At 37.2% G+C, this 27,556-nt stretch overlaps 2 protein-coding genes across 2 annotated transcripts in view; one reads left to right on the top strand and one right to left on the bottom strand.

The window, feature by feature from the left end:
* The window catches only part of LOC122659788 (protein cereblon), a 29,697-nt gene extending 26,575 nt beyond the window's left edge, over window positions 1-3,122 (bottom strand). Inside the window, exons 1-2 of the mRNA XM_043854924.1 lie at window positions 3,078-3,122; window positions 2,809-3,038 (exon numbers count right to left, since the gene is read on the bottom strand). Coding sequence (XP_043710859.1) covers window positions 2,809-2,930 — 122 coding nt within the window. The 5' untranslated portion in view covers window positions 2,931-3,038; window positions 3,078-3,122. The remainder of the gene's footprint in view (window positions 1-2,808; window positions 3,039-3,077) is intronic.
* An 18,195-nt stretch (window positions 3,123-21,317) lies between these two features.
* LOC122660554 (transcription factor MYBS3-like) lies at window positions 21,318-27,065 on the top strand. The gene is made up of 3 exons (XM_043855915.1): window positions 21,318-21,721; window positions 25,879-26,087; window positions 26,362-27,065. The coding sequence occupies exons 1-3, from the start codon at window positions 21,424-21,426 to the stop codon at window positions 26,878-26,880; spliced, it is 1,026 nt and encodes a 341-aa protein (XP_043711850.1). The 5' UTR covers window positions 21,318-21,423; the 3' UTR covers window positions 26,881-27,065.
* The last annotated feature ends 491 nt before the right edge of the window (window positions 27,066-27,556 follow it).

The following is a 27,556-nucleotide window of genomic DNA, read 5'->3' as shown; positions in this document are numbered from 1 at the left end:
TGGGTAATGCAGTCCATCCGGGACACTATAAATCGAAGTGTCTTCATTTAGAGGCTGCAGAAATAACCTTTTCATCTCTTCTTAATGTCCTCACCCTTTATTAATACTTTACCATCTTCAGTTTAATACATCTAATATGGTCGAGATCTCTACTCTTCCTTTCCCTCCCTTTAGCTATCTTATAGATAGCTTTTTCCTCTTCCTTTATGCTTAGTTTGTTATAAAGATCTTTATATTTCTTCACCCTTGCTTTTCCCATGATCTTCTTAGTTTCATTTCTAGCTAATTTATACCTTTATAGATCCTCTACATCCTTAGTCCTTTGCCATGTCTTAAAACCAGCTTTCTTAGTCTTAATGGTTGCTTGAACCTTATCATCCCACCACCAAGTCTCTCTAGAAGAATGACGTTTTCCTTTCAATTCGCCTAGGACATCTTTAGCAACCTTCTTAATACAAATAGTCATCTCATTCCACATCATATTACTATATTAGTGTCTCCCTCAAAGTCCCACTTTCCTTGTTTGACCACTTCATCAGTAAATGATTTCAAAGTAGGCAACAATTACATCGACAACTAAAGGAAAGTAAACTACAAATACAACTACTCATAGCCTAACAATTACAACTAAACAGAGACACACCACCCTCACGATAGCAGTCTTTAACACTCCTAATATGCCCTGCTCTGACTCTAATCTATTACTCCAAATTTTAGTCCCAACTACTTACTTTGGGGTCGAGTCTTGGGCCATCACCAATGAGCCATGTTGTGTGAACTAGGTAAGGTGCTGTTGAATAAGATAAACTCCAGGAACAGGAAATTATTTTTAAGTACCACAAGCTTTTATGGGCAGGTAGTAAGAACTAGGTAAGCTGTTGCATAATAAGATAAATTCGAACAATAGAATAAAATATATCAAGAAGCACAAAGGACTTTCTATGTCCAGGTGTAGGCAGCGGAGCACCAAATACCTTTAACGAGTTTCATATGAAGGAAAAAAGGAAATCAGGTGCAGATTGTGTCAACTAACAATGCAATATGCCATAGTTAGCAATGTGCCATTGATGCAGCCCCAAGTAGGAAGAAGAAGAAGAAGAAGAAGTCCTGAACTTACGATTTAATTAGGGAGCCATAGGTTAGGTTTATTTTGCTTGCATTTTCCATACTAAGTTTATTTTCTGTTTTTTAAATTGAACCGGTTTAAATTGGTTGCATCCAATTGGTTCAGTTGGTCTGATTTAAGTGAAGTGTTCCTATTGGCTAATAGGTTCTTAAATCCTATTGGCTAGTAATGAATCTCCTTTTAAATCAGTAGTTTTAAGTTAGAATCTTTTAAGTTAAGTTAATAGGGGTAATTAAGTCTTTTCAGGGTTTTTAAGTCATTAGCTTTGTTTAATTAGGTCCCTTCCACGATTTTAAGTGAGTAGGTAATTAATTTGTATTAGGATTTGGCATAAAGCCATATTATAAATAAGATAAATCGTGGAGGCTCCCCCACAATTGAATTTTTGAAAAGAAAAGACTGTTTGCTGGCTGCCGATTGCTGCTGCTCCTACTCCTTGGAGTGTTGCCTTGTGGATCCATCAAGGAAGAAGGACAAGTGGATTTCCTGTGACTCCTTATGCCGTGACGGCTGGGAGGTTCTCTCTTTGAAGGTGGCTCTATCCTTCTTTGTTCAAACTGCTGCCGGTGGAATCATGTGGTAAGATTGAATTTAAATTCTATTTTCCATTCCTTCTCCTTCCCCATTCGATCCCCCTTTAATTTCTGTTTTAATCATCTGCACCCTAATTCCCTTCATTCCCCATAAAACCCAAAACCTTAAAATCAATCTACATTCTGTCCAGCCCAACTTAACCAGCAGAATCCTCCCAAAATCTGATCGAACCAGCCTCCTACTGCTAGTTACACTCGACCCAAAACCCAACTTCAAACTCCCATATAAAAACCTAAGTTTCACCCTAGAACCTGAAACCTAACACCCAAACCCTAACCCTAATTCTGCAGGAATGTTAAACTCATCCAAATCCCAATATTTTTATAACAAAATAATCCCCTAGACCTGCTGATCATTACCATATATCACATTCACCCCTAACCCTAGCCTAAACCCTAAATTTGCTCTAAACAACCCCAAATCTGCCCCAAACAGCAGACTCTATAAGAATTTGATTTTACTTGGCTTCTAGTAGGGCTTTACCCTATCTAGAACTACATTAGCCATGTTAAGATAAATTTTTCAACAACAGATTATTCTCGGTTCCTAAAAAACAGCCTATTGCACGGAAATAGAAGGTGGGACTGCTCCCACATCGTAGATCAATTCCATTCCAATGATTCGATCAGATAGTGTCAGATGAGACGGAAATTGATTGCAAATTTTTTCTTTTATTCCTTTTTTGGTGGGAGCGTTCAAATTTGACTCACTGTATTGAATATTCATAGAGAATTGATGCGGCAAGAGATATCACATCGTGGTTTACAGTTTTCTTTCTGTGTTCTGGATTGAGCTATGTCAGGCAAAATGACGCTGAAACCAACAAGCAAACGGGAACCTAAAGTATTATAAAATCAAAGATGGAGGTTTTTCCTGGTTCCATGATCACTAATTCTACTATTAAGCTTCCCATGGCGATCGTTATTTTACTCACAAGCCGGATTTGAGACCAAAAACTTTTTTTCCGAAAACCAAAAAGGCAGATTAAGGAAACAGAGAATACTTTGGGGACAAAAAATTACTAGTTAACAACATAGAGGCGACGATTGTTGTGTAGAGAAAGAGAGAGAAGAGGGAAAAAGACTTACTTGGAAGCGTCAGATGATGAGGAACAAGTGTCATCGACTTCCTCGATCTGCAATTCCTCCATGTCAAGCTCCCTTATCTGCTCCATTTGAAGACGCTCGCTTTCTAAAATACTTTGTTCCATCCCTTAACGCTTATCACTGGTGTCCGTGTGCATGCGAGATAGAGAGGCAGAGAGAAGGACAGAGGTCGAGAGATTACTCTCGAAGCTTTTAGCTTTTAGTTTTGGGGACTGGACGACGTGGAAAGCATTGATGAATCTGCAAATCCAACTTTGGAGAAACCCTCCATTTCGTCCACCTGTTAAAATTATTTTCCTTTTTTTTAGGGTGAATTTCTAAATAGCGCTCGGAGTACCTGCGTTTCAAAAATTGCGCCTGACAACCTTCTATTTCAATAAATTACGCCCAAGGTACCTCAAAGCCCAAAGGCCCAAACAAAATGTAATCCGCAAAAGCAAACTACTGTCACCGTGTTTGGTTGCCATGTTTAAATCTAAATCTCTTGGTGCCTACATTGATTTTGATGTAACATTCGTAGATTAAGTATATGTGGATTTGAAATTCTGACAAAATAACTATTTGGTTACCTGATTCTGAAACCTAAATCTACCACAATAACTGTTTGGTTACATATATCTAGAACAAAGATGCTACAACAATTTATCATTTTCACGGATCATCTAAATAGGAGCTTTGTTGATCAACGAATATAAATAATATTAGCGGAACAAAAAAAAAATCGACTGTAATCCTACCAAATCAATTCACAGGTGAAAAAAAATTAACCAAATAACCATATCTGGATCGAATCTGTAGCGATCTCCATGAATGTATGACCAAAAAATATGTAATCAAACATAACATTTCAGAGGAAGAAAGGAAATAAGAGAAGTAAGAAGGATTAGGGTTTGAAAATTACCATTTCACACGCGAGATCTGTAGATGGGAGTTGAGAGAATTTCCTTCCGCGAGATTTCTGGCTTGGGCATTTCCTTCCTATCCTTTCGGTGAAATAGTGAAAAACATGTTCGCAACCAAATATGAACTCTGGCACTAATAAGAACTCCTTTAGCGAGATGAATTCACAACCATTTCGGTCCAGCAATCCGAATGGAGGAGCAGAGACGACGACGACGACGAGGAGGAGGAGGAGTAGAGTTGCGGCTGGTTGCCGTGAATTGAGGAAAATCCCGATTTTTTGTGAATCTCCAGATGTCGAGGCTTTTATACAAATGCTTGGATTTGCGATTTTTAGTGTAAATGGTGGATCTTGTGCATCTCCAGATGTCATCTCATTAATCAACCAAACACTACACGAAATTGAGAATCATGATTCTATTGATTCAACAGCTAGGGATTTACGCAACCAAATAGGCTATAAAAAGATTAGCCCATTGAGCCCAAACCAATGGGTAATTGATGGGCCTGTAGAAACAAATTGTGGCCCTTCTCAATGTATATCCATTTTTTATCAACAAAATTACAAAAAAAGGAAGTGGTTTCGGCTCCATTTGGTTGCAAGGGGAATTAAAGGGAAGGGAAAGGAAATTTTTTAAACCTTAAAAAAAAACTTTTGTAATCATTATCCCATGTGATTGTATAAATTACTTAAAGTTCTTACCATATCTAGTAAAGATATATTTTACATGTAATATTTATTTTACATTTTAAACTAAAGGGAAATGGATGCAAAGTAAAGTGAAATTTAATAACCAAATATGGAACGATTTGGAGTTAGATATATTGTCACATGGTGTCACATGGGGTAATGATTAAAAAAATTACTTTTTTAAGTATGAAAATTTCACTTCCCTTCCCTTTAATTCCCCTTGCAACCAAACGAAGCCTTCTCGGAAATTGAAAGGTTTGTAAATAGGGGGTGGCTTTGGAATTCTAAGGGGTCTTGGGTTTCAAGTACGATCGTGCACTATGCACAGCCGTACATGAAACCTTGCTAGGTTGTGTAGCATATGATAGCGTTTCCCATTTCCTGTGTCTATCTCTCTCTTCCCTCTTATGAAATGACATATCTACCCCGTTATTATAGGAGGAGAGATATAGACACAAAGAGGCGCTACCATGCACTACATAGCAAGGAATTCAATCCCATAAAATATTTATGTTCTTGATCAAGTTTGAAAACTGAACTGGTGCTTGTACTTTCAGTTGCTTCTCCAAGCTTTCGGAAGAATTATTTATAGTGGCTTTTAAAGATGGGATACTTTCATCTTGTTGATGCTTGTAAGGTAACCTTGTATTACTTCAAGTGGTATTGTTCTTCTCTCTTCCCTATTGTAAATCTTAAGTTTTGTGCAATTTGAAAAGATAAACATTATAATCCTCATTTGATTTTAATGGATTCCTTTTGAAATTGTCTCTTAGGTTTTTCAATTCACATCCAAAAGGTTTTCCACGTTAAATTTGATGTTGTGGTTTAGTCAATCGTGTTACTTGTTTTATTTCTTATGCTTCTAATATTTGCATATATATACTTTTATATACCGTATGTATTTTCATGTGCTATACATTATTTGCGACCTATTGTATCTTTGACTCAAATACTCGGAAAAGCTTTTTTACTTACAAACATATTTGACTATTGGAATGGAATTCAGATCCTCTATTGCTGAGCTGCCCAGACATAGTGAGGCACGCAATGACCGCCTTACTCCCATTAGGACCAGGCGCTAGGTGGTCATTGCACACCTCCCTGTGTCAAGGCAGCACAGTCTTACCGGGCAGTTCGACAATAGAGGATCCAAATTGATTGGAGTGGAGTGTAGTCCTCTTTTATGTATACAATATGAGAAAAATAAAATCTTCAATAGAATGGTCGTGCACGTGTAAGATGCATGGTAACCCAAACAGGAAAGAATTGTGAATTCATTAGAAAGCAAATAACACATAGTCCCATACACCAAGATAAAGGTATGCAGTCCCTGTAGCAGCAAAGCATGATAAGCTTCAATGGGTTGGGCTTGTATTTATTTGTGGAAAAGAAGGATAATAAGTGGCAAAGCTAGGAAGGATCATTCTTTACTTTATCCTTCTTTGGGCATGTCTTTTGAAGACATCTATTCCAAGTGTATCTTCTTCTCCTATATATAGAAATGTTGCTAAGCCCATTTCAACACAGTTTTTTTTTTCAGATAATTCAAAATTCTATTTTGTTTTTTGTTTAATTGAGCACAACTGTGAAATGTGCCGCAATGGCCTAGTCTGCGAGTGCACGTGGACTAGAGGGCTAATAAGGGCTGTTTTTATCTAGAGAAACCAATTCACACCAACCATGTTGCACCAGTAAAAAGGAACTAAGGTTTTAAGGGGAGTGCCCGGTGGTACAACTGAATCCCATTCCTTAAGTTTCTTCATGTATGCTCAAATTCGTGATATCATATAAGGTGTTTATTGTCAACCTGATCGACTGGGTTTGTCTATAATTCAGATAAGTACTCAATATCCCTTTTATTTACATATAATATCATATATACTTTGGAAGAAATTTCCAAAAGAAGGTTTCAGGTTCATTTACTAGGTTACTCTGTTTATCTAATCTTAATGCCATATGTACTTGTTGAACCCATTTACAAAAGAATACAAGAGGTTCCCTTACCCACCAAAGCCTGATCCTTTCTTCCAAACTATTTTTGGATTCGGTTACTGTCCTAAAAATTAGGGTTGCTGTTCTCAGTGCCGCAGCGCAGCCTGCGCCCAGGTACATGGGGGTGGGCGCAATGACCACCTTGTCCCCTACACAGGCTGCCCATGTGCCTGGGCGTAGGCTGTGGTGCGGCACAGAGAACATTCTCCCTTATTTATGGCAGAATTGAGCAAGTTCATTGTGATGTTGTCCATGTGTGTACCATTGGGACAGATTCTTCTTGGAGATATATTGGGTAGATGAAGAGATACTATCATCACCATAGATGGAGAGAATCTGGGTCTCATTCATACAAGTATACAACCAATTTTAACATGGAAAATTGGTAATCTGAAATTTCTTTTTGGGCAAGAGATCAATGTTTGGTTGTGTAGCCCCTGCATCAGTGTGGGGGCTAATGAGAATGCACATAGGGGCATCAATATAAATGAAAATTTTAACTTTAGAAGGGGTTGGATGGTAATTTTTCGTACTCCTGTATCTGGGTGCAAGAGCCACGCAACCAAATAACATTCTTTTTCCCTTTCTAAAAGGGCAAGACTATTTCACCCTTTTAACACAATAGCCCATTGAGCCGAACCCAAAGTGCAATTGATGGGCCTGTCCAAGACTCCTAGCACAATTTATTTTGAATGGGCTTACTAACCATTGGGTTATTTGGATATCTGATTGTCCCGAGTTCGGATGATGTTAAGAAAACCTTGCATAGCCAGACTATTGGATTGTAGCTAAGGATGTTAATCGGTTTGGATTTAGTTCAATTCAAGATACAATATGTATAAATTAAAACCAAATAATTTTCATAACTTTCAAATCGAAAACAAATTGAATTGGTTCAGTTTTGTTCGATTCTATATTTGATTTCATTTGGATCTTACACGGTCTTGATAGTTTTGATTAAATTCGGTTTAAGTAGAAATAACCAGCTGTCAGAACATATAAAGGTGGGAAAGAAATTACAACCGCATGAAGATAGAAATTCATAATGTCATATCTGGTACCTTTCAACCTTTTCACATAACAAATAAACCCATACTAGATAATTTCACACAACTCAATAGAGACACATGATTGTAGAGTTTAGTATGGTTTAAATTTTGTTCTATTCAATTTATACGTTTTATACCTTATTTTGTTCTATTCAAATTGATGGTTTTTAGTCTAAAATTGAAACCAAACAAAATCCAATAAATTTTCTTTTTTCAAAACTAAAGTCCAACTGATTTCTATAATTTTGATTTGGATTTCGATTCTAAATTGACATCCTTAATTCTAATCTTCTTTAGGTATACAATAAGAGAAAAATAAAATTTTCAACAAGAAGAGTCCCATGTGGGATCTGTCGGATCTAAGTTAGTTTTTTTCTTTTTTAAAAAAAAAAAAAAAAAAACTAAGAGTACGGAAACGAAACAAGAAAAGAATTGAAAAGTCATCAGAGAGCATATAACACTGTACTCGAACAGGCCAAAGATAAGATGCAGAACCAGTAGCTGCAAAGCATGACAATATTGACTTGCACCATATGAAACTCATGAAAGTCCATTTACACGAGAAATTGACTCTGAAATTTCTTCTCTCTCAAATTTATTTTTGTTTATTTTTATTTTTATTTTGGAAGGGGTTTCCTACTTGGACCAGGTCCAATGAACATTTGGTCAAAGGATGGCAGTCACCCGAGTCTTGGTCAGACAAGAAAACCTGTTTTCACAGAAAAGTGATCGGTCTAATAGTGAATTTTTTTTTATTTTTTTTTGTGATAAAAATAATTTATTAACGATGAAACAAAGTTCTAAAAGAGTCAGAGAACAATCGAAATCAAATACAATCAGGGGGGAATCAAACTAAAATAAATCCTGTTGAATCGAAGCAGCATAAGAAGCAAGGCAGTCGGCCACTGAATTAGCCTCCCTAAGAGTGTGTTTGAAAATGATATTTGCGAACATAGTATTGAGCTGTCAACAATCCTCGATAATAGTAGCAATTCTCCAAGGGAGGAATTTCGTGACATCTTTGAGAAGATCGACAACCAACAGATTATCGCTTTCAATAATCAAATAGTTGAAGCCCTGAGAAATTGCAATCACCATAGCACGCCAAACTACCATCGCCTCCGCAACCAGTGCAAAATTCCAGCCAATACCTTGAGCGAAACAACATAAGAAAGCTGCATTGGAAGTTCTGCAAACGTTGCCGATGCCTGTACTGCCCGGATTACCATGGCTAGCCCCATCAACATTGAATTTAACATATGGATCTGGAGGAGCGAACCATTTGACTGTTCTCACAGCAGGCCGAGGACGAAGGTAGCAAGCTTGAACCTGTTCCCTAGCATTGTTCCCTAGCATTCGAGATAGCTCTCAGAGAGATGGTATTTGGGTTGAAGGGAGTATGTTTGAAGATGAGGTCCCAATAACCTATAGTGAAACCAAGGAAATATAAATCTATCAATCTAGTTCAATATTCAATCAGGTAACCTAGCCTAACTTTAACCACCTTCGATCCAATAGAAACAACTTTCTTCCAGGATCAAATTTAATCTTTTAAATTCATTCACCTTTGACCAATAGTGATGTAATGGCATAAATGTCTGATGATAATTTTCAGAAATGGTATTGGTCGATCTGTGTAGATATCGGTTGTTTCTGATATAGATACCTACCTGATTCTGTATGGATGGAATGGTTTTAATTGGAGATAAATTTGTTTTAAAAAAAAAGATGTTTTTTTAAATTACAATTGAAACTAAAATCATTCAATTCGATCCGATACAGTCGACTTTGGGTTCGTCATTAACTCACATATCCTTATTGTATAAGATCAAAACTGCCCTTCCCTAATCCAATCAAAGGGATAAGATCTCCATGGAAGTGGATCGTGAAATAAATTCAGAATAGAAAGTTCCATTTAATGTTTATAGGTGTGGTTTAGCCTAGCTTGGTTGGGCGGCTCTTGATTTGAGCCATGTGAGTGACTGACAAAGGGGTTGCAAACAACAACAACAACATCAGTCTTATTCTAATTAAATGAGGTCGGTCATGGATCCTTGTTCTCCAAGTAGCTTTATTCATAATCATACATAGTACGAGGCTTAAGCTAAACATACGTTTCCTTACTATTTCTCCTATGGTAATTTTAGGTCTGTCCTTAACTCTTTTGGTTCCTTCAGGTTCAATTAAGTCACTCCTTTGCACTGGGGCATTCGAAGGCCTCAGCTCCATTGAACATGATCATGCCACCTCAAATGACTCTTTCTAAGTTTATCATGGACCGTTTCAAACATTGGATCAAAACATTCCCTTTGGAATGGCTACATGTGGTGTAAAAAAAGATAATAAAAAAGAATGTTGTCCGATAGCACTCCCTATGCCCTCTCACGTGGGGATGTGCAATGACCATCCCAGCCTCCCCTTGATGCCCATGCACGTGCTTTCATTGGCGTCCATGCTGATGTAGGGGTCACCCAGCCGGGCATCAAACCCCTTCCGCATGGATAAATTAGTAAAGAGTTCTCCATTCAAATAGAAACAACATAGAGGAGAGCAATAATGAAATACAATGGAACAGCTACATGTGAAAGAAAGACGGCGACAAAGTCATTTCTTGAAGTAAAGACAGATAGAATGAGAGAGTGCTAATGTACCCTACCTTGGCGGCTTAGAAAATCTTTTTCCACACATAAATGATGATCACATGTAAATAAATATGACTAGATGTGGGATTGATATTAAAATGTACACCCTTCGGAATTATCATATTCAGAATTAAAAACAAAAAAAAAGTATTATTATACTTTTAAATGATTTAAATGATTCTTCAGAGGCTGACTTTTCAACAAATTTTTAAAGCTTTGCACCATCAAACAGATGAAACATACCACCTGGATAGACAATGCTGTAGATCACATGTAAAATGTGGGTGCTAGTTATTATTATTTATTATTTGAAAGAAAATTAGGCAACCCATCCTTATATGTCCTAGAGAATTATTGATACATTAATTTATTTTGTCTATCTTGCCTTTTAGGTTTCCAAGCAATTTGGTGATTTTGAAACTTCCATTGCAAGCTTTGCCAGCCCATGGGACAACCACTCCACCAAAAATAAATAAATTAAAAAAAATGACCATGTGTGAAATTTCTACCCTCTTATATATAACATGTATCTATTTAAGAAAAATCTAATTTATTTAGATCATTCTTCAAATATTGATTTTTCAATCTATTTTGAAGGAATATTTTTTTAAGGGAGAATGTTCTCTGTGCCGGGGGCTCAGGCTGCGCCCAGACACATGGGGGTAGACGCAATGATCGTCCTGTCCTCTTGAATGGCAAGTCCATGTGTCTAAGCACAACCTGCGCTGCGGCACAGAGAACATGAGCCCTTTTTTTAAATAGCAAAATATAAATAGGTGAAATCTACTACTTAAATAGATGATAATATGGACTGCACATTATAAAATATGAATCTCAACCAATGTTTTAGTTCACGAATTTGGAATAGGTATCGACCAATTCTGAAGCACAGTACTCTGATACATATCGCTCAATATTGGTTCAAAATCGTCTAAAATTTATTAAAGGAAAAAAATGGAGAGAAATCATTAAACCTTTGAAAAGATGGAAATGACTAGGGATGCAACGGTTATTTCAAGCACTGGATCGATGCAAGAGCTGGATCGGTGGCATTCTTTCTCCCAAAAAATACATCTTTTTAACCAATAGCAGTGGTACGTTTTAATATTGACCATTCAATATCGATACCTAAAACCCCTGATCCTAAATAAATTATCAACAGTGAAAGAGAGGAAATTCTTTGCAATCCGTGCCTTTGTCGGTTGAGAAGTCGGTTACTAATAAGGAACAAGGAAACATTTGACCCAACTAGTGTCTGTTGGTCTATTGTAATATTTGTGGGCTCTCTGTGTCTCTTCATTACCCCTACCTCACCCTCTCTTATTGTTCAATTATTTATAGCATTGATGAATCGGATCAAGAATCGATCAATTCGTATCAGAATCATCTCGGATCGATTCTGATGTTTGCCATTCTGAATCGAAATGTTCACCTGAAATTCTCCCAATGTCTGTCTTTTCATTCTGATTTTAGGATTAACTGGACCAATTCGACCGATTCCAATTCAATATGAATCAGAATCGATAGGAACTGATTCTGTCACCAAATCTTGATTTTAAAATCCTGCTTCATGTCCAACAAACATCTTGACAACCCGACACGATTTAGAAGATCAGGATTGGATCGGATGAATCAACCGATTCCAATCTAGATCTGCCGTATTGACTGATTTCGATCCAAATCAACCAAGTCAATCCGGATCGGTTGATATATATTGGATTTCTAGGGTTAAGGCATATTTTGACCGTTTTACCACCACCGGTCAGCCCCAATTTGGCTTCAACCATCCATTATCGGGTAAGTCGAATGGCTTAATTTGTTCCGTCTATTTTGGCTTTTGATCAGCAAGCAATCTTGTGATTTTTATTGTTCATATATTACAGGTTTGACCTTTATTTCTTTGGATTTGGTGGTCCATGTAAGATTCTCCTTAGACCTTGGCTTAAGAGTCACAAAATAAGAACCCCACCAACCCTTTTTTGGACTTTAATTCCTGCCTGTTTTGTGGTAACCATTTGAGAAGACTTTGGGAATCTTTATAGAAATATGCAATTCCATTACAAGTTCAACTAACTACGATTTTCATAAATTTCACTAATTGTAAACTCCATCAAACTGACCATAGTCCCATTGTGTTTTTGGGGTGGGTCCACCTTGTTGGGATAAATCGACAATGGATTGGAAAGAATTTTCTATGGGGGAGTGTGGCCCTACATGTGTATTGGGGCCAATGAGAACGTACACAGAAGTATCAATAAGGGTATTTTCGTTTTTCATTGGGGGCAGGGTGGTCACTTTGCCCCTTTGTGTCTTGACGCAAGGACCACGCTCCCCCCTCCCCCTATAGGGTTTTTTTCCCCATTGCTCTACATCGTTTACCCTTTTAAAAATTTTCATCATCTCATATATTCACACTTACATCCTAACTATTTCAAAAATTAAGATCCATGATTTCGATCCAAATCAACAAAACCCGATACCGATTCTAATCAATTTGGATCGACCTAATCTTGTTCCAAAATCTAGGCTTAGGGCAACTTTAGACTGATTCTAATCTACTTACACTCAAGGGGGAGTGCTGGAAGAATAGTCCTAAATCAATTATCCCTAAAGCCTATGATCACTAGAGGAAGAGTGTTGAGAGCAGGGATGTAAACGGGTATTTGAACATCCGAATTTGATTCGCATCTGTATCCGTTTAGGGGTTTCCAAATTTTTATTCGAATAATCTGAAAAAAAATTATCCGATCCGAATAGATATCTAACTAGTGATATAGAGGGCTTTTGAAGATTCAACAGATTCTAAAAAAAAGAAGAAATGAGAATTATGAGACAAAAACAGGGATTAAGAGTGAATCATATTCTTGGAGGAGAAAGGTCTGGGTTACACAAGTCAGAGATGTAAACGGATAATCAAAATTTCGAATTTGATTCGCATCCATATCCGTTTAGGGGTATTTTTATCCGGACAAGAAATATCTAGATTCAATCACAATTGATCTGTATTTGATTCATATCCGATCCATTTACATCCCTAGTCGAGAGTACAATCTTACATTGATTACCTGTAAAATCTTTTGTGACCTAAGACCCTTCTCCCAATAGTTGAAGTTTTTGAATTGAATATTATAAAACAACAGATCAAGAACCTTTTGCCACAACAAACAAAGCAAATTGCATGATGGACCCATCTAATTGGGGCTCTCACCATATTTGGGTAAGGTTTGAAATGCTTGAAGAATACCCCACCTTTATCTTTTACTTGCAAAACTAAGTCATCCCCAGAATGTGGTACTCTCTTATCTTTTCCTCCTCTTCTTTTAGCTGGTGAGATAGATAATGAGAATTGAGACATGATAAAGACTCCCAAAGATTCCTGAAACAAACAACTCTATCTCAAGATAAGATAACATATTTTATCTTGAACTGCTTTTTTTTACTGTTTGGTGAGATCTTGAACTGCTCTTTAATAATCTATTACTATACCAATGGCTTTCTTATTATTTATTTTAAAGTAACAGAACCAAAGAAGTTTTTGCTCCTTCATAGCTTATCCAATCCACTTTGCTTCACATGCAGAAAGCAATAAATAAAAAATCTTTGCCTTCCGCCGACTTGGAACACAGGGCTTCGTATCCACATGTGGCATATTCTTTTGTAATTGGACCAATAAGATTTGCCTATTGACTTGCAATGGCCAACGGGTGTCGGGTGACTTCTGACGTACTGAAGGATTCAACCGACTTCCTAATAATTATCACCTCCAATTCCAAATAGGGGAGTGGTCCTCACCTTGGATAGTGTTTTTGGGCAAGGGGTGGGGTGATCATTTTTGTCTCCATACGAGAAATTAAAGGAAATGGAGGGGATAACGATTCATCGATTTCCTTTTACATGAGAAATTTAACACATCAAAATTAGGGTCGGTGTTCTCTATGGTGGAATGTGGGCCCTATGCATGTGCAAGGCCAATGAGTGTGCGTTGGCATCATGGGGGTGGGGTGGTCATTTTGTTTTCTTTGTGTTTGGATGTGATCAATACACTTCTTCACAGAGTACTTTCTTCCCAAAAATTAATAAGGAAGAAATTGATTGTCTTTGAACTGCAAGTAACATCGTTCATAAGAAAAACACATTGGCTCTCTCTTTCTCTCTCTCTCTCTCCCTCTCTCTCTCTCTCTCTCACTTTTAGGGTTCCAAAAACACTAAATTCACCAACTAGAGAGAGGGAGAGAGAGAGAGAGGAGAGAGGGAATGGCCAAATCGTGGTCATCTCCCATTCAGATTAAAATATTTTCCGATTCCTTGATCGTCGAGTGCGGTGCAGTTCGGGATTGAGAGGTCGACACCTGGCAAACACGACATCCAATGGTCCAAGATCGATTGAGTCACTGTTTTTCTTTCTTCTCGAGCTCGGCACCATTGGATGTCACACCTGCCAGGTGTTGAGTTCTCAGCCCTGAACTACATCGCACTGCACCTTTAGTGAGTTGGAGAGCATTTTTTTTTTCTTTCCCCTTCTGCTTCTGTCTTCTATAATATATTGGGTTGCTCACTTTGAGTGGGGAACTAGATTCTCTCCAGTTCGTTTGTCTAGTGCATATCCGACGACTACGCAATGCATTGGGATGTGCACCGAGTGCGCTCAACCGTCTGATGCTCGCTGGACCTGGACACGATGCGTACTAGAGAGGATCCGAGTCATTTGAGTGAGCTTCTTTATTCGAGTGTGTTTGGGATTCATAATCCCTATGAGATTCTTAAACCCGATACCGATTTATTTGGTTAATCCATTCAATGACAAGTACCATTGCCAATACCGAGTGTCCTTGTATCCTATAAAAGAGGGATGAAGTAAAATCTCATTGGGTATTTTATCTAATCTAGATATCATGAGGAAAAATTTATCTAATCAATGATTATTATAATTATATATTAAATAAGGGGAAAAGAACCCTACTTGTTCGTGTGGCCAGCGTGGCTCCTACACCTAGATATAGTAACACATGAAAGTACCATACTGCCCCCATAAAAATGCGAAAATCATGCCCAGGGTGATACTTGTGAGCGTGCTGCCATTGCCCAGCATGCTTGTGCAAGCTCTAGAGGCCCAGATAGCGATCTCTTTCCCATTAAATAAATAAGTTAAGACCATTACCTCCCCAAAGTAGTAAATATTCAAAAGTTGTTTTTTTTTTTTTTGGGGTAAGAATTCAAAAGTTAATTTGATTAAGGGAGAAAGAACGCTACCTGGGCATGAGCGGTGCAGTGCCACTGTTCCCAGACACAGGAGCAGTGTACTGCACGCGTCTAGGTAACGTTTACTTTCCCTTTGATTAATTACATATTAATCCATCCACCAAACAATATCACATAATGATATGGCATGTTATTATATTATTACTAAATCTCAGCCATCAAACATGTCTAACTGTATACAGAGATTTTGTGTCAGTTATTGGATCAAAATATTTAATAAAATAGTAAATGATATTAGTTTTTAAAATAATTTGTAAACTCATTACAAAATGGTTACAGAATCTGGATTTTTCGTCCAATCATCCACAAAATTCTCTCTTCTTGATATTTCCCAGTAGGTAGTGGATTCTATGTGGAGCATCTCTCTTGTTTACATTCAAACACTATGAATCTAGTACACTAATATTTAATCAGGAAAACATCAACCATTGGCATGCCAAAACCCATGATACACAACCGCAACGACAAACACTTCTCAGGTCAAAAGACCAATTGAACTCTACTAATGATAATCCTATTCTTCATCAACTGGCAGTGATATATGTAAGACTCTTGAGTAATCTTATACTATGTGCACATGGTATGTGCACTCACACTTGTATCATAGAATCCTCATTCCGAAGAATAAATAATGTGACAATCATATAAATAGGATGTCCAGTTTTGTCTCTAGTTGAGAACTATCCACTTTTGATGTAGATATGGACTTACAACACCTTGTGATTAAAATCTGAAAGTCTATCATTAGCCAAAAAATAAATAAAAAATTTATTTGAATCATACTCGTTCACATAACAATTTATGCTTCTAAAAGATTTTGATTAAAAGGATGTCATACAACCTCATATTTAAGAAATTTTCATCTCCAATTTTAATCATTATTGTAAATGTAGCATGTTAATTGTTGACAAACCTTTGGATCACTGATGTCACCATGGTTCATAATCTTGGGATCGTTATTCCCTAGATCATTATCAGGATCAGTATTGGTATTGCCCTGAATCAGGCCGAATCTATTGGATTGCCCCTGTTTTTTAAATAAATTTTTTTTTTTACATTTTTATCCTTAGATCGTACTAGTGGATATCAAGTTGATCTTGGTTGATACTGATCCAATCCAAGCAAATCCATCAATCCGAGACCACTATCATGAACCATGGTTGTGTATCTAAGTTTTGAGGTTCATCTCCACCATGTGGCTTATCATACTTGTGATTAATTTATCCTTTTTAGTTTGACAAAGTTATACTAAATTGAATTTTAAACAAAATTTCCTATTAACCTTTATATCTTCACATGGGAAAATGTATTGATTGAAAACTTAATGAGGAAATATTCCCTCTAAGTATTACATGGTGTTCATATGCATATTTGTACCTATATGGATATGATATCCACGTCAATTATTATCTGAAGTCGAGCACTAAATGGGTATCAAACAGATACCTACATACTTTGCCCAAAAACAAAAAAACAGATAACCACATAAATGGGTATCAAACAGATATGAGATAACCTTATGTAAAGACTTTTATTACCTTAAAAAAACAGATAACCTTATGTGGATACTTTAATTAATAAATATTTGTAGATAGGGAATAACTAAATAGGGACATGGAGTCATTGATACAAATCCATGCCCGTTTTCTGGATTCGGCTTCTCTCATGCGAGCCCAGCACCCGAGATGCACCAGGATCCACCTAGGCACACATCCTTCTATGCTCAATAGCCCAGCACCGTTGGATGCCTCTTTAGGCACTCCCTGGGCACTTGGGTCGTAGGAACCCCATCCCTATTTTCTATGCTCTAAACTCGAGCAATTAATTGGTGGAGAGGAATCACTAAGATGGAATGCAATTTACAACTAATAAAGGGTAAATGATCGAATCATCTAGTAACTAGTAAGAATCTACACATTGGCAGCATAGACTTCGTTTCCCTTAGTTGATGTTGACTTCCAAATACGAATATGGAGTCACTGATCCCAATCTACTGAGATTTGAATTTGGTTGGTGTTTGTTTTTTTTGTTAAGAAGAATTTAGTTGGTGAATGCATCTAAATGTCAAATCCATTAATTTATGGTAAAAATATTAACTTGGAGTCAAACTTAATTTATAGGGAGAGGGTTCTCTCCGCAAGCAGGTACTCTCCATGATTTGGGATTAACTCTTTACCCTCTCACATTGAAAATTTTTTTTAATCACTATTTTCTTTTTAAAAAAAATAATATAATAATTGATGCGAGGACTTTGAGGAGGCACGTCTTAGAACTACAGTCTTTTCCTTAATTTATATTAAAGGAAAGGGTTCCTTACATTGTTAGTGTAGGAGGAATCTCCCACACCACGCTGGATTATAACACACACTCCCATTCCGTTAGTTTAGATCTAACAATATTAAAAACAAGGGGTGAACTGACAAAAATGCCTTTCTAAGAAAAAAAATACAGTGAACTTTATTTTATATATATTAATTTAAGATGTAGGGTGCAAATTCCGACCCAAACTAGTCAGATCAATCAAAACTGATTGAAAAAAAACAGTGAATTGAACCGAACCAAATGTTTTATCGATTTGACTTTGGTTTGGATTTTTTTTTTTTTTTTTTTCTTTTTGTTTTTAAAAAAACCAATAGAAATAAAATCAAAACCCAAAACCGGACTGAATCAGCTAAACTATTAAATATGGTTTCGATCAAGGGGTTCCATAGTAAAACTTCAATTTGATTAGTATTGTACCGAAAATGATTCAGCCGGATCGAAAACCCAATCAAATTGTCCGATTGACATTTCTCATGCCAAGCCAATGGAGATATAGGAGGAATGCCTTATGATTCAAGGCCACATGGTCAGGGAGAAGAAAAAATTGTGGGTATAGAGAGTGAGAGAGGGCACATGCTGGCAGTAGATCTGCCAATTGTTTTAGGCTGTGTTTGGTATGTATTCTAATTTGATTTCGCATTCTAAGACCATAAAAACAACTATTTTTTATCAATAAAAAATGTGATATCAACCTAAAATACATTTTAAGAATGCATACCAAACATTGATTTAGTATGTCCAATTTTCTATAAGCTACACGTTGATAAGGATCAGGATCGTCTCTAGGGAGCAGGAAATGCCCAAGACGCTGTCAGCCATTGGGCTGTACCGCACACATCCTTAAGTATGCACCGTGATATACATAGCACAACTCAACCATTGAATGCCCCTTGACAGCACCTGGGCGCACGTCTCCCTGGAGACGATCTAGATTCCGTTGATAAGCAAACCTTCAGAGAGTTGGAGTTGGAATTATGGGTGGAGTTCCCCACTGGTTGGACTCAATCAGATGTTGACATGCAATCATAGAGTTGTGGTTTTCACATTAAAAGGGCAAATCAAAGCGAAGAACTTTAAATTGAAAGGAAATTGAGCACGAGACTACGAGAGAGGTGGAACTTGGAAGTGGAAGGAAGACCCCAAGATAAGAGGATAAAGTATTGGGTATAATGGACACACGAATCATTAGAAGTTTTACACGTGTAAGGTCATGGTGGCTCTGTTGAACTACATGTATTGTAATGCATTCATTTTACTGTGGGACCACTTGGATAGAAAACGTGCTCATTTCCCATCTCCACCCAACCGCCACGTGCCTCATTGAAATTTCTCACTCGCTTCCTTTGATCCTGATTTTTGTCATCAAGTAGAGATCTTTTTACTTAATAATTTAAAATAATAAAAAAAATCAATAAACCTTGCATAGGTTGGTAGCGATTACCCACTACATCGATTTAAAAATCCAATGACTGTTTAAAGAATGATATCATCAATATAGGAATCTAAGACTCATATAATTACAAAAAATAGAGGAAAAATTATTTGAACACCCCTTAGATTATTGTCCGTTATCTTAGTATTCCCTGTTTTTCAGACAATTACCTGAACACCTCTTGCATTTTGCCATTTCTTTCAAGTAGGTCATATCCGTTAGTTTAGTGATGATGTCATCAGTTAAATTTTTTATAATAATTAAATTACCCTTAAAGGATACTGAAATGATAGATTTACCCTTCCTCCTCTTTCCTGCAAACCCACTGCTCCTATCTCCTAGTGCATCGCATCTGCAACATGACTGTTTAGTGCCCATGGAATGAAAAAAATATATTAAAATAATCCTATGAATTTCATATTTCTAGATACAAAGGCTGATTCTAAGGTTCTAGTTTGGTGGATTCTTCGACTTGGAAACCCGATGTTCTTTTTTCTCTACAAATTTAAGAATGCCCGCTAAGCATTCCAACAGTTATCATGGTGGCACTTTGTACCATTAGAGTTCATTCAGCAGAGCATTTTACAAGTGTAACTATGTAAGAGCACAAAAATGAGTTCAGATGCTCCCAATTGTTCTCTCCTTCCTTGTCTCCGGAGTCTCCACGCTCCTCTCTGTCCTCTGTGCTACATCGAGAAGACAATTGCTTCCACCATTTGTCGAAGCATCAAGGGACTGCACGAGCGCAAACCATCCTCCTCTCTATGTTCTACTGATGAAGCCATCACAAACCATCCTCGATCCCTTACACGAGCTTTGTGGCATTCTTTGCTCTGTACCTGGGCATCGCTAGTAACCCTAGGTTCAGCGGGTACGTGAGGTTCAATTCAATGCAGGCATTCGTGTTGGATGTGCTTTTGGTGCTTCCTTTGCTGGCCAAAGGATCATTAATCCGAGTAAAGGGCTGTAATTCGATCTTTGTGTTAATTGTGGCTTGCTTCTTGTATAGCATAGGGTTTTGTATTTTGGGTACGACTCCTTACTTACTCCTTGTTGTTGATGCTGCCGAAATGTAGCTTTGAGATTGATATGAATCTACACAATTAATTGGGTTTGTTCAGAATAGAATATGTAGTTTGCCATGCAATATACTTAACCCAGGCCACATAGGATCCAAATCCTCAAAAATTAGAATTGAATCTGCTGATTTGAATTGGAATTGATCATGACCAATCCCGATTTTATAGGATTTTTATCCTCACAAGTGCAATGTACTACTGAGTACAGCTCACTTGAGAATTCAATCTCTTAACGATTGGATTTTCAAGTGTGGTGCATTGGGCACTTAAGAGGATAAAAATCTGATTTTGTACGTTTTGACTTGACAGATTTTAGGGTATTCTCGAATTTTTATCCTCTCAATTTGTCTGCCCGTACTTGACATCAAGTACATCCAACAGAGGGGTAGAAATGGCTATCCTACCCCCTAAAAATAAGATAAAAATTCAATTTTTACTGATTTCAATCCGATTCAAATATCCTTAATTCAATTTTCCCCCCCTAAAATTTGTCTCTTTTAAGAATCGGTCCAGATGAAGGATAAACAGCCCCCCATTACACTAACAGGGCCATACACACCTACATTCAAGGGCTAAAACGGTCAATTCGTTTGATTAACAAACAATTTCGGAAGCAAGATCCGTACATACGCACCATTTCTTCGGTCTGTTAAAAATCCAAAAAGAAACGAGTATTCCAATTCGACGGTTATAAACGTAACATCAATGTTGTACCGTACGGTACACAGTCTCGCACAACAACCGCGTCTTCAGTCTTTGACTAAATCTCGTAAATAAAATCAAAATGCAAGCCTTAATTAGTAATTACACGTTTCTTCACCCCAAGTAAAACCCTTTCCAGATAAAGGATAAATTGAAAAAACTCATGCAACAAAACTCCTCTAAGCCTCTAAGCCTCTAAGCCTCTAACCTATAGAGAGAGAGAGATAGAGAGAGAAAGTATTATCCTTCCGTTTTCTCTTGGCTGCCTTCCCATTTATTCCTTCTCTTCCATCTTTCTCTGTAACTCACGAATCTGATCACATTAAAAGCTTCCTTCCCATATTCCTTCTCTTCTACCTTTCCATAAGTTCCGAATCTGATCACATTTAAACGTATATTATCCTTTCAAAGTTCCAATCTTTCTCTCTCTCTCTCTCTCTGCGTCTGTCTGCAACTCTTCTTCTTTTTCTTCCTCTGTTGATCATCATATATTCTTAGTAACGAGCTCGTTTGGGGAACCTGAGTCGCCATGACTCGGCGGTGTTCTCATTGCAGCCATAACGGGCACAACTCACGCACCTGTCCGACAAGAGGAGGGGTGAAGTTGTTTGGTGTTCGACTCACGGATGGGTCTATAAAGAAGAGTGCGAGTATGGGCAACCTCTCTGCTCACTATTACTCATCATCCTCTGCTGCTGCATCTCCCAATCCTGGTTCGCCTTCTTCTGATACCCTCCGTGATCCAACCCCTGTCGCCGAAGGTTATGTCTCTGATGATCCTGCTCATGCATCTTGTTCTTCTAATTGCCGTGGGGATAGGAAAAAGGGTAATCTTCTGTCTTTTTTCCTATTTCATTCCTTAATTTATTATTCGAATTCGTTTCTACGTTTGTATTGATTTCCATATGATTCGATTGACGATTGATATGCATTTTGAATTCTTTTTTACTTCAATTATTATTCACCGGCTATTGCTTTCGATTTTTTTTATATACCAATTGGGTCCTGATTCGAAGTTTCTTTTGCTTAGATTAGGTTAAGATTTGATTTTGATAATTCTTTAGTTGAACTGTTAAACTTTCTTTCCCCTCAACTTTTTTAACTTTAGATCGTTTTGGTGAGTATGCTACTTTCATTTTGATCTACGTAATAGTTGATTTTGATAATGCTCTCTAGGGGGGGAAATTTATATTCTTTTCCATTTTCCCCTATTCTTATTTGTCTTTTATAGATGAACATGTATTTGTAGTTTTTGGGATCGCTTCTTTTGATGTTTAGGATAAACACCTTACTATAATATTTTTTCCCCCTTGGCTTTTCAAATGGGTTGGTTCTCTGTTTTTTTAGTTTTGTTTCCATTTTGAAATTGTTATTACATTGGTTCTGTATGTCGTCATGTCACTTTAACTATTTTCAATGATTTTGTATGCACTTTGCCAAAATTTCCTTTTGTTTCCATCATCTTTTACATTCTATTTCCTTTTTATTTTGGTGCTTAGAATTTTTATAGATTTTCCATTAATTTTTTTGTTTGCTATTATTGGTATAACAATGCCCTCAAATTGTGTTTCAGTTCATATTATAGTTGGTGCTATTCATGTTCATAACTTCATTGTCATTAATTATTTTTAGTTTGTCAATTATTATCATTCTCTCTGTTTTTTGATGTTTTAATCCAAGTTCTAATGGATTTATGGTCAATAACTTTTCTTTTGTTTTCTTTTGGTATTTTTTTTTTCAGTTTATATTTAAAAAAAAATAGTTTTGTTGGCTTTTACACCCTCCAAAAAATCCTTTTTCTCCTCTAAATTCTTATTATATTCATAATTTTATACCAATGGAATAGGTTTTATACAATGTCACCTTCTCCAACAAAGTGGAAGTAAACCGCTATGACAGAAAATTCAGCACTTGTTGAAGGATATCTACTACTTAATTCCTATGCTGTGGTATCCTTCAAGCTGGAAGTCCTTGATCAATTGATTTTCTTTTTAATAACAATGGGTAATTTTCTAGCAAGTTTGGTTAATCAATGCATCTTGTCAGTGTTATTTCTCTTCTGATAATTTAATTAGATATTATGAAACCCAAGAAAGTGTATATGGAAAGCAACCAGAAAGATACTCAGTATGAAGGACACACTAGTAATATCCTTGGCTATTTGTGTATAGTGCTTCCGAGACTAACGTTTTTGATTGCATACTTGTGCAACTGAGTCTCACACCATTTAATCTGTTCTCTGCAACTGAGTTTCTGATTGCATACAAAGGTTTATGTTATTCTGCTTCTGTTATCTAACTAATTATAATTTATTTAATTTTTTTCCAATTTCCCTTAAACAAGAGCATTTGACAAAGTAGGGGGACCAGAATACTCATAATGTACAGGACAATTGGGATGATTTTGTATTTTACCTTTTGTTTTTTTGGAGGGAGGAGTTAATTTAATTGATACAAGCAGTCCATATCTTTGTTATATAGGTTTGTTAATTGTTTTGTTATCTTTAATGCACAAATTTTTTTCACTGATCTTTTGAGAAAAACAAAAAAAAAGGAGAGCTTTTGACAGTAATATAGGAGATGGAAGACAAATATGGCAGAGATAGTGGAACAGGACCTCCTTTCCCCTCCTGATTGTAGTCTTTCTTATTGGTTGATGTATTAATGCCACAACATGTCCTGCTAGTAAATTCTAGCTTGCAACCCACAATTTTCTTTCATAGTTCTCCCTCTTAATGGAATACTTATTTGACTATTGCTTTTCATCTGTGGATTTAGATTCATGTATACAACTATACATAAAGGTTTACCTTTCTCTCTTTGGACTTAATCCCCTCCCCCAAAAGGCAGTCCCGCTCTTTTGCTTGTTTGCAACTGTTGAGTCTTGTTATTCTAGCATCTAAGCATGGTACGTCTTATTTGCTTCCCTTTCTGTTTCTTTGAGTTCTTGTTTACGTTTATGTTTAGGAATTTATGTGCTTTGGTAGCAAAATGAAGGAAGGTTTAATTGCTTCTGCAAGGGTTAAGCCAAGCTTAAATCTGTGCACTTATGTATTTTTTTTATTATCAAGTTGTAAATGATGGGAAATGCTCCTCTTGAGGATGTTTCCAACTTCAGATGTGCACTTCTAGTGGACCTTGTTAGGTAGACAGTAGGCTAGTTTCTCGTAGTGTCTTTTCTATTCCAAAAATTAAATGCAGAGTAAAAAGATATTCAAATTTGCAGTTCTTGATTCTAACTCCTATTTTTGAATTCACTGCTAATCTCGCGCTTATTTGTCTTACGCTTAATTTTGCTTGAATCTTCTCCTGTTTGGAGGAATTCAAACTTGTGAAGGTATGGTTTTTATTACCGTGCTCCTTGGAGATGGATGAGATAAAAAAAGATTGTAATTAGCTGCTATATCTCCCTTCTTTTATTGGCTATTGGATGATTTAATTTGTTTAATCTATATGAATTGTAGCCTCCTCTAGTGTATGTTACTTATTTCTTAGGGTAAATTACGAAACACCCCTTGAAACCGGAACGAATCTCAAGTCACCCCCTCTTATTGGAAAATACTCATCCGTCCCCCTCTACACCAACGGTGTTATCTTCTTTTGGTAGAATAACGGTGTTGTCTTCAGTCAAACCAAAAAGTGAAATGTCATATTTAACTTTAATCCATCCCTTTGTAACCCAACCCAACCCTAACTATGGTTTCAAACCCAACTCTCCATCTCTCCTCTCTCTCTCTCTTTTGTAACTCTCGGAGACGGCAGCGGCGGTGGTTGTTTCAGGCAAAACTAGCTGTCTATTCATCTGTCTGCATTCCATGATTTTGACGAGCTCGTCAAGGCACCACTTGAATTGGCGTAGTTTTCGGAGAAGACAATGACGGCGATCCTCGAACCAACGATGGCTTTGAGGAGCTCTGAAGCGATATCTTCTCCCCTACGGAGTTCATCGTCGTCTCTGAAAGTGTGAATGCCTTTTGAATTAGGGCTGTATAGAGATGGTCGGTGAAGTTGTGGCGGGTGTCTTCGCCTTTGAAGCTGAGAGTACTCCTACGCCCAAATACTTGTTCGCGGCGGGATTGTAATGTGGGCTCGGCAGAAGGAGAGATTTGAGTAGCTCTGGTAATCCTAACCGAACTCCCCTTCCGATCTCCATCTTCGATTTCTTCTCCCTGCTACGTCCTTGTTGTTCCCGTCGGTTAATGGAGGGAGAGGTTGCAAATTTCTCCTATTTCAGGAAAGTTTCCATAGTTATCTTCTCAAGCAAAGAGTTAAATCGGAGAAGACAGTGGAGAAGATTCAGCGGAACATACTTGTTCACGGCAACAGCAATGAAGAGGGGAACAGTAATGGGAGGAGGAAGGAGAAGGAGAAAAGATGAAATTAGGGCTTGATAGAGGGTTGGGTTTGGATAGTTCTTTGGAGAGTGGGGAGATTGCTCTGACAGTGTTGCCAGGTCATATGAGGAAGAAAGTGGTGTGAGGAAGAAGATCGATTTGGGGATTTTTAGATTTCAAGGGCAAAATAGTAACTACACAATGGTCAAGGGTAGTTTAGGGTGTTAAAAAAATTTATTCAGCTGACTTCATAAGTTAACAGCATAAAACTAACAGTAGGGACTAATCTGTCATATAGGGCTCTAAAGCAGGGGGTGTTCTGAGTACTTTCAAATAAGAGGAGGTGACTTGAGATTCGTTCCGGTTTCAGGGGGTGTTTTGTAATTTATCCTATTTCTTACTATAATAGAAATTCTAATTCTTTTCATTCTCTCTTAAGCTTCTTCTTATCGTGTCATTTTGCTTTGAGCTTTATTTTACTCCTAAGTTCATATTCTTCTACCCTTTTGTGGAGCATTATGGCAGGATGAACCTATATTACAGAAGAATTAGTTGGTGAAAATAAAGACAGAATTTGATTGTCATAACGAAACTTTGTTAGGTTGTTAACACCTTATATGATAATGTTTTGGTTTCTGCTTCTCTTATCAGGCATACCATGGACAGAAGAGGAACACCGGCTATTTCTAATGGGTCTCCAGAAGCTAGGGAAAGGGGATTGGCGAGGGATTGCACGTAATTTTGTCATGTCAAGGACTCCGACTCAGGTGGCCAGCCATGCCCAAAAGTATTTCATACGGCAGTGTAATTCATCCCGGAGAAAGAGACGGTCCAGCCTATTTGACATGGCTCCAGATATGGTTTGTCTAGGATCTTGCTCTATTTTTATGTGCTTCAGTTTCACATTTGCCCTTTGGAAGATGACCAGCAGCACTGAATCTCTAAACCTAATAGACTGAAATAACAGTTGAACCTATCCCAGTTCCTAAATCAACTGGTGTTCTCAACCTGTAATGATGGTGCTAAGGTCATCTATATGTAGTGTTCTACGACCTGATTTAGTTAGCACGTATCTGAAAATTCCTGATTATTAATCTCTACTTTGTCTTTGATGTTTTGATCTTTAATTTTCAGTCCATGGAGTCGACAATTGTGACAGAAGAGCAACTACTGCAGCCAACTTCTCAAGCCGGTGAAACAGAGAGTGTAAACCCCAAACTGCCTTTAGACCTCTCCCTCAACCATGAATGTGAACCTATGGAGGGTACTTCTAACGAAACCCACACAGAAGCTGAAGAAACTGTAATGTCAAGTAATTTCCCTCCAATGATTCCTGGGTTCTTCCCGTCGTATTTACCTGTCCCTTTTCCATTCTGGCCACCAAGTGCAGCCCCAGCAGAAGAAGAGAACCAAGGTGAGACTTCTCAACATCAGGTCCTAAAGCCAACTCCCATTCATTCCAAGGACCCGGTCAATGTTGACCAGTTGGTGGGCATGTCTAAACTAAGCCTAGGAGAGGCCGCTAAGGGACATTTAGAACCTTCTCCACTCTCCCTGAAATTGCTAGGAGCTCCATCAAGGCAGTCAGCCTTTCATGCAAAACCACCGGTTAGTGAGTCAGATTTGAGCCAGAAAACAGTAGCACTAGCATAATCCATGCAGTGTAAGGCATGGAATATAAGGGTTAATTTCCTTCTCTCTTTTTTTTTGCTCTTATTTTTTACTTTTATATATACATTTATTTTTCCCAATGCTTATTACATTATTCATTTTTAATATTTTAGTTACATACAAATAATGTTTATGTGAAAATGAAAAAGAGAAACAAAACACATGTACATGTATGAGATCTGTAGCAGACACTTTTTCTTCTTTTTTTTTTTTTGGGGGGGGGGGAGTGGTTGGTGTTAACACTTCAAGTTAGACAAGGCATTGTGAATCTCTCCTGGAGATTATTAGAACTCAGATAATAATTGTGTGCTACTGAATTCAACCAAGAACAACCCGATCAATCGACAAATAATAAGAAGCTAGGAGCAGTTGTTCTTGAGAGAGACTTTCTTTCCCCCCCTTTAAATGTTTCTATAACCATTTGTTTTAATGAAATGTTATTTTTTTAAGAAGACTAGTTAGACATTGGAAGCCAGATATATATTGTCGTTTTTTCTAAAATTATATTGTTGTTTAGAATTTTTACAACCTATTCCCCCCTCCCCACCATAAAAAAAAGGTAGACATAATTATGAATCTCTATGCATTTTTGCATAAAATTTGTACAATAAAAGCCACAGAGACTTTAATTTCTTGTTACTTGAAGTCATAAGGACCT

Source organism: Telopea speciosissima, chromosome 4, assembly GCF_018873765.1.
Source record: "Telopea speciosissima isolate NSW1024214 ecotype Mountain lineage chromosome 4, Tspe_v1, whole genome shotgun sequence".
Lineage (NCBI taxonomy): Eukaryota > Viridiplantae > Streptophyta > Magnoliopsida > Proteales > Proteaceae > Telopea > Telopea speciosissima.
Note: the sequence above shows the minus strand (reverse complement) of the source record. Positions and strands in the feature narration are given on the sequence as shown.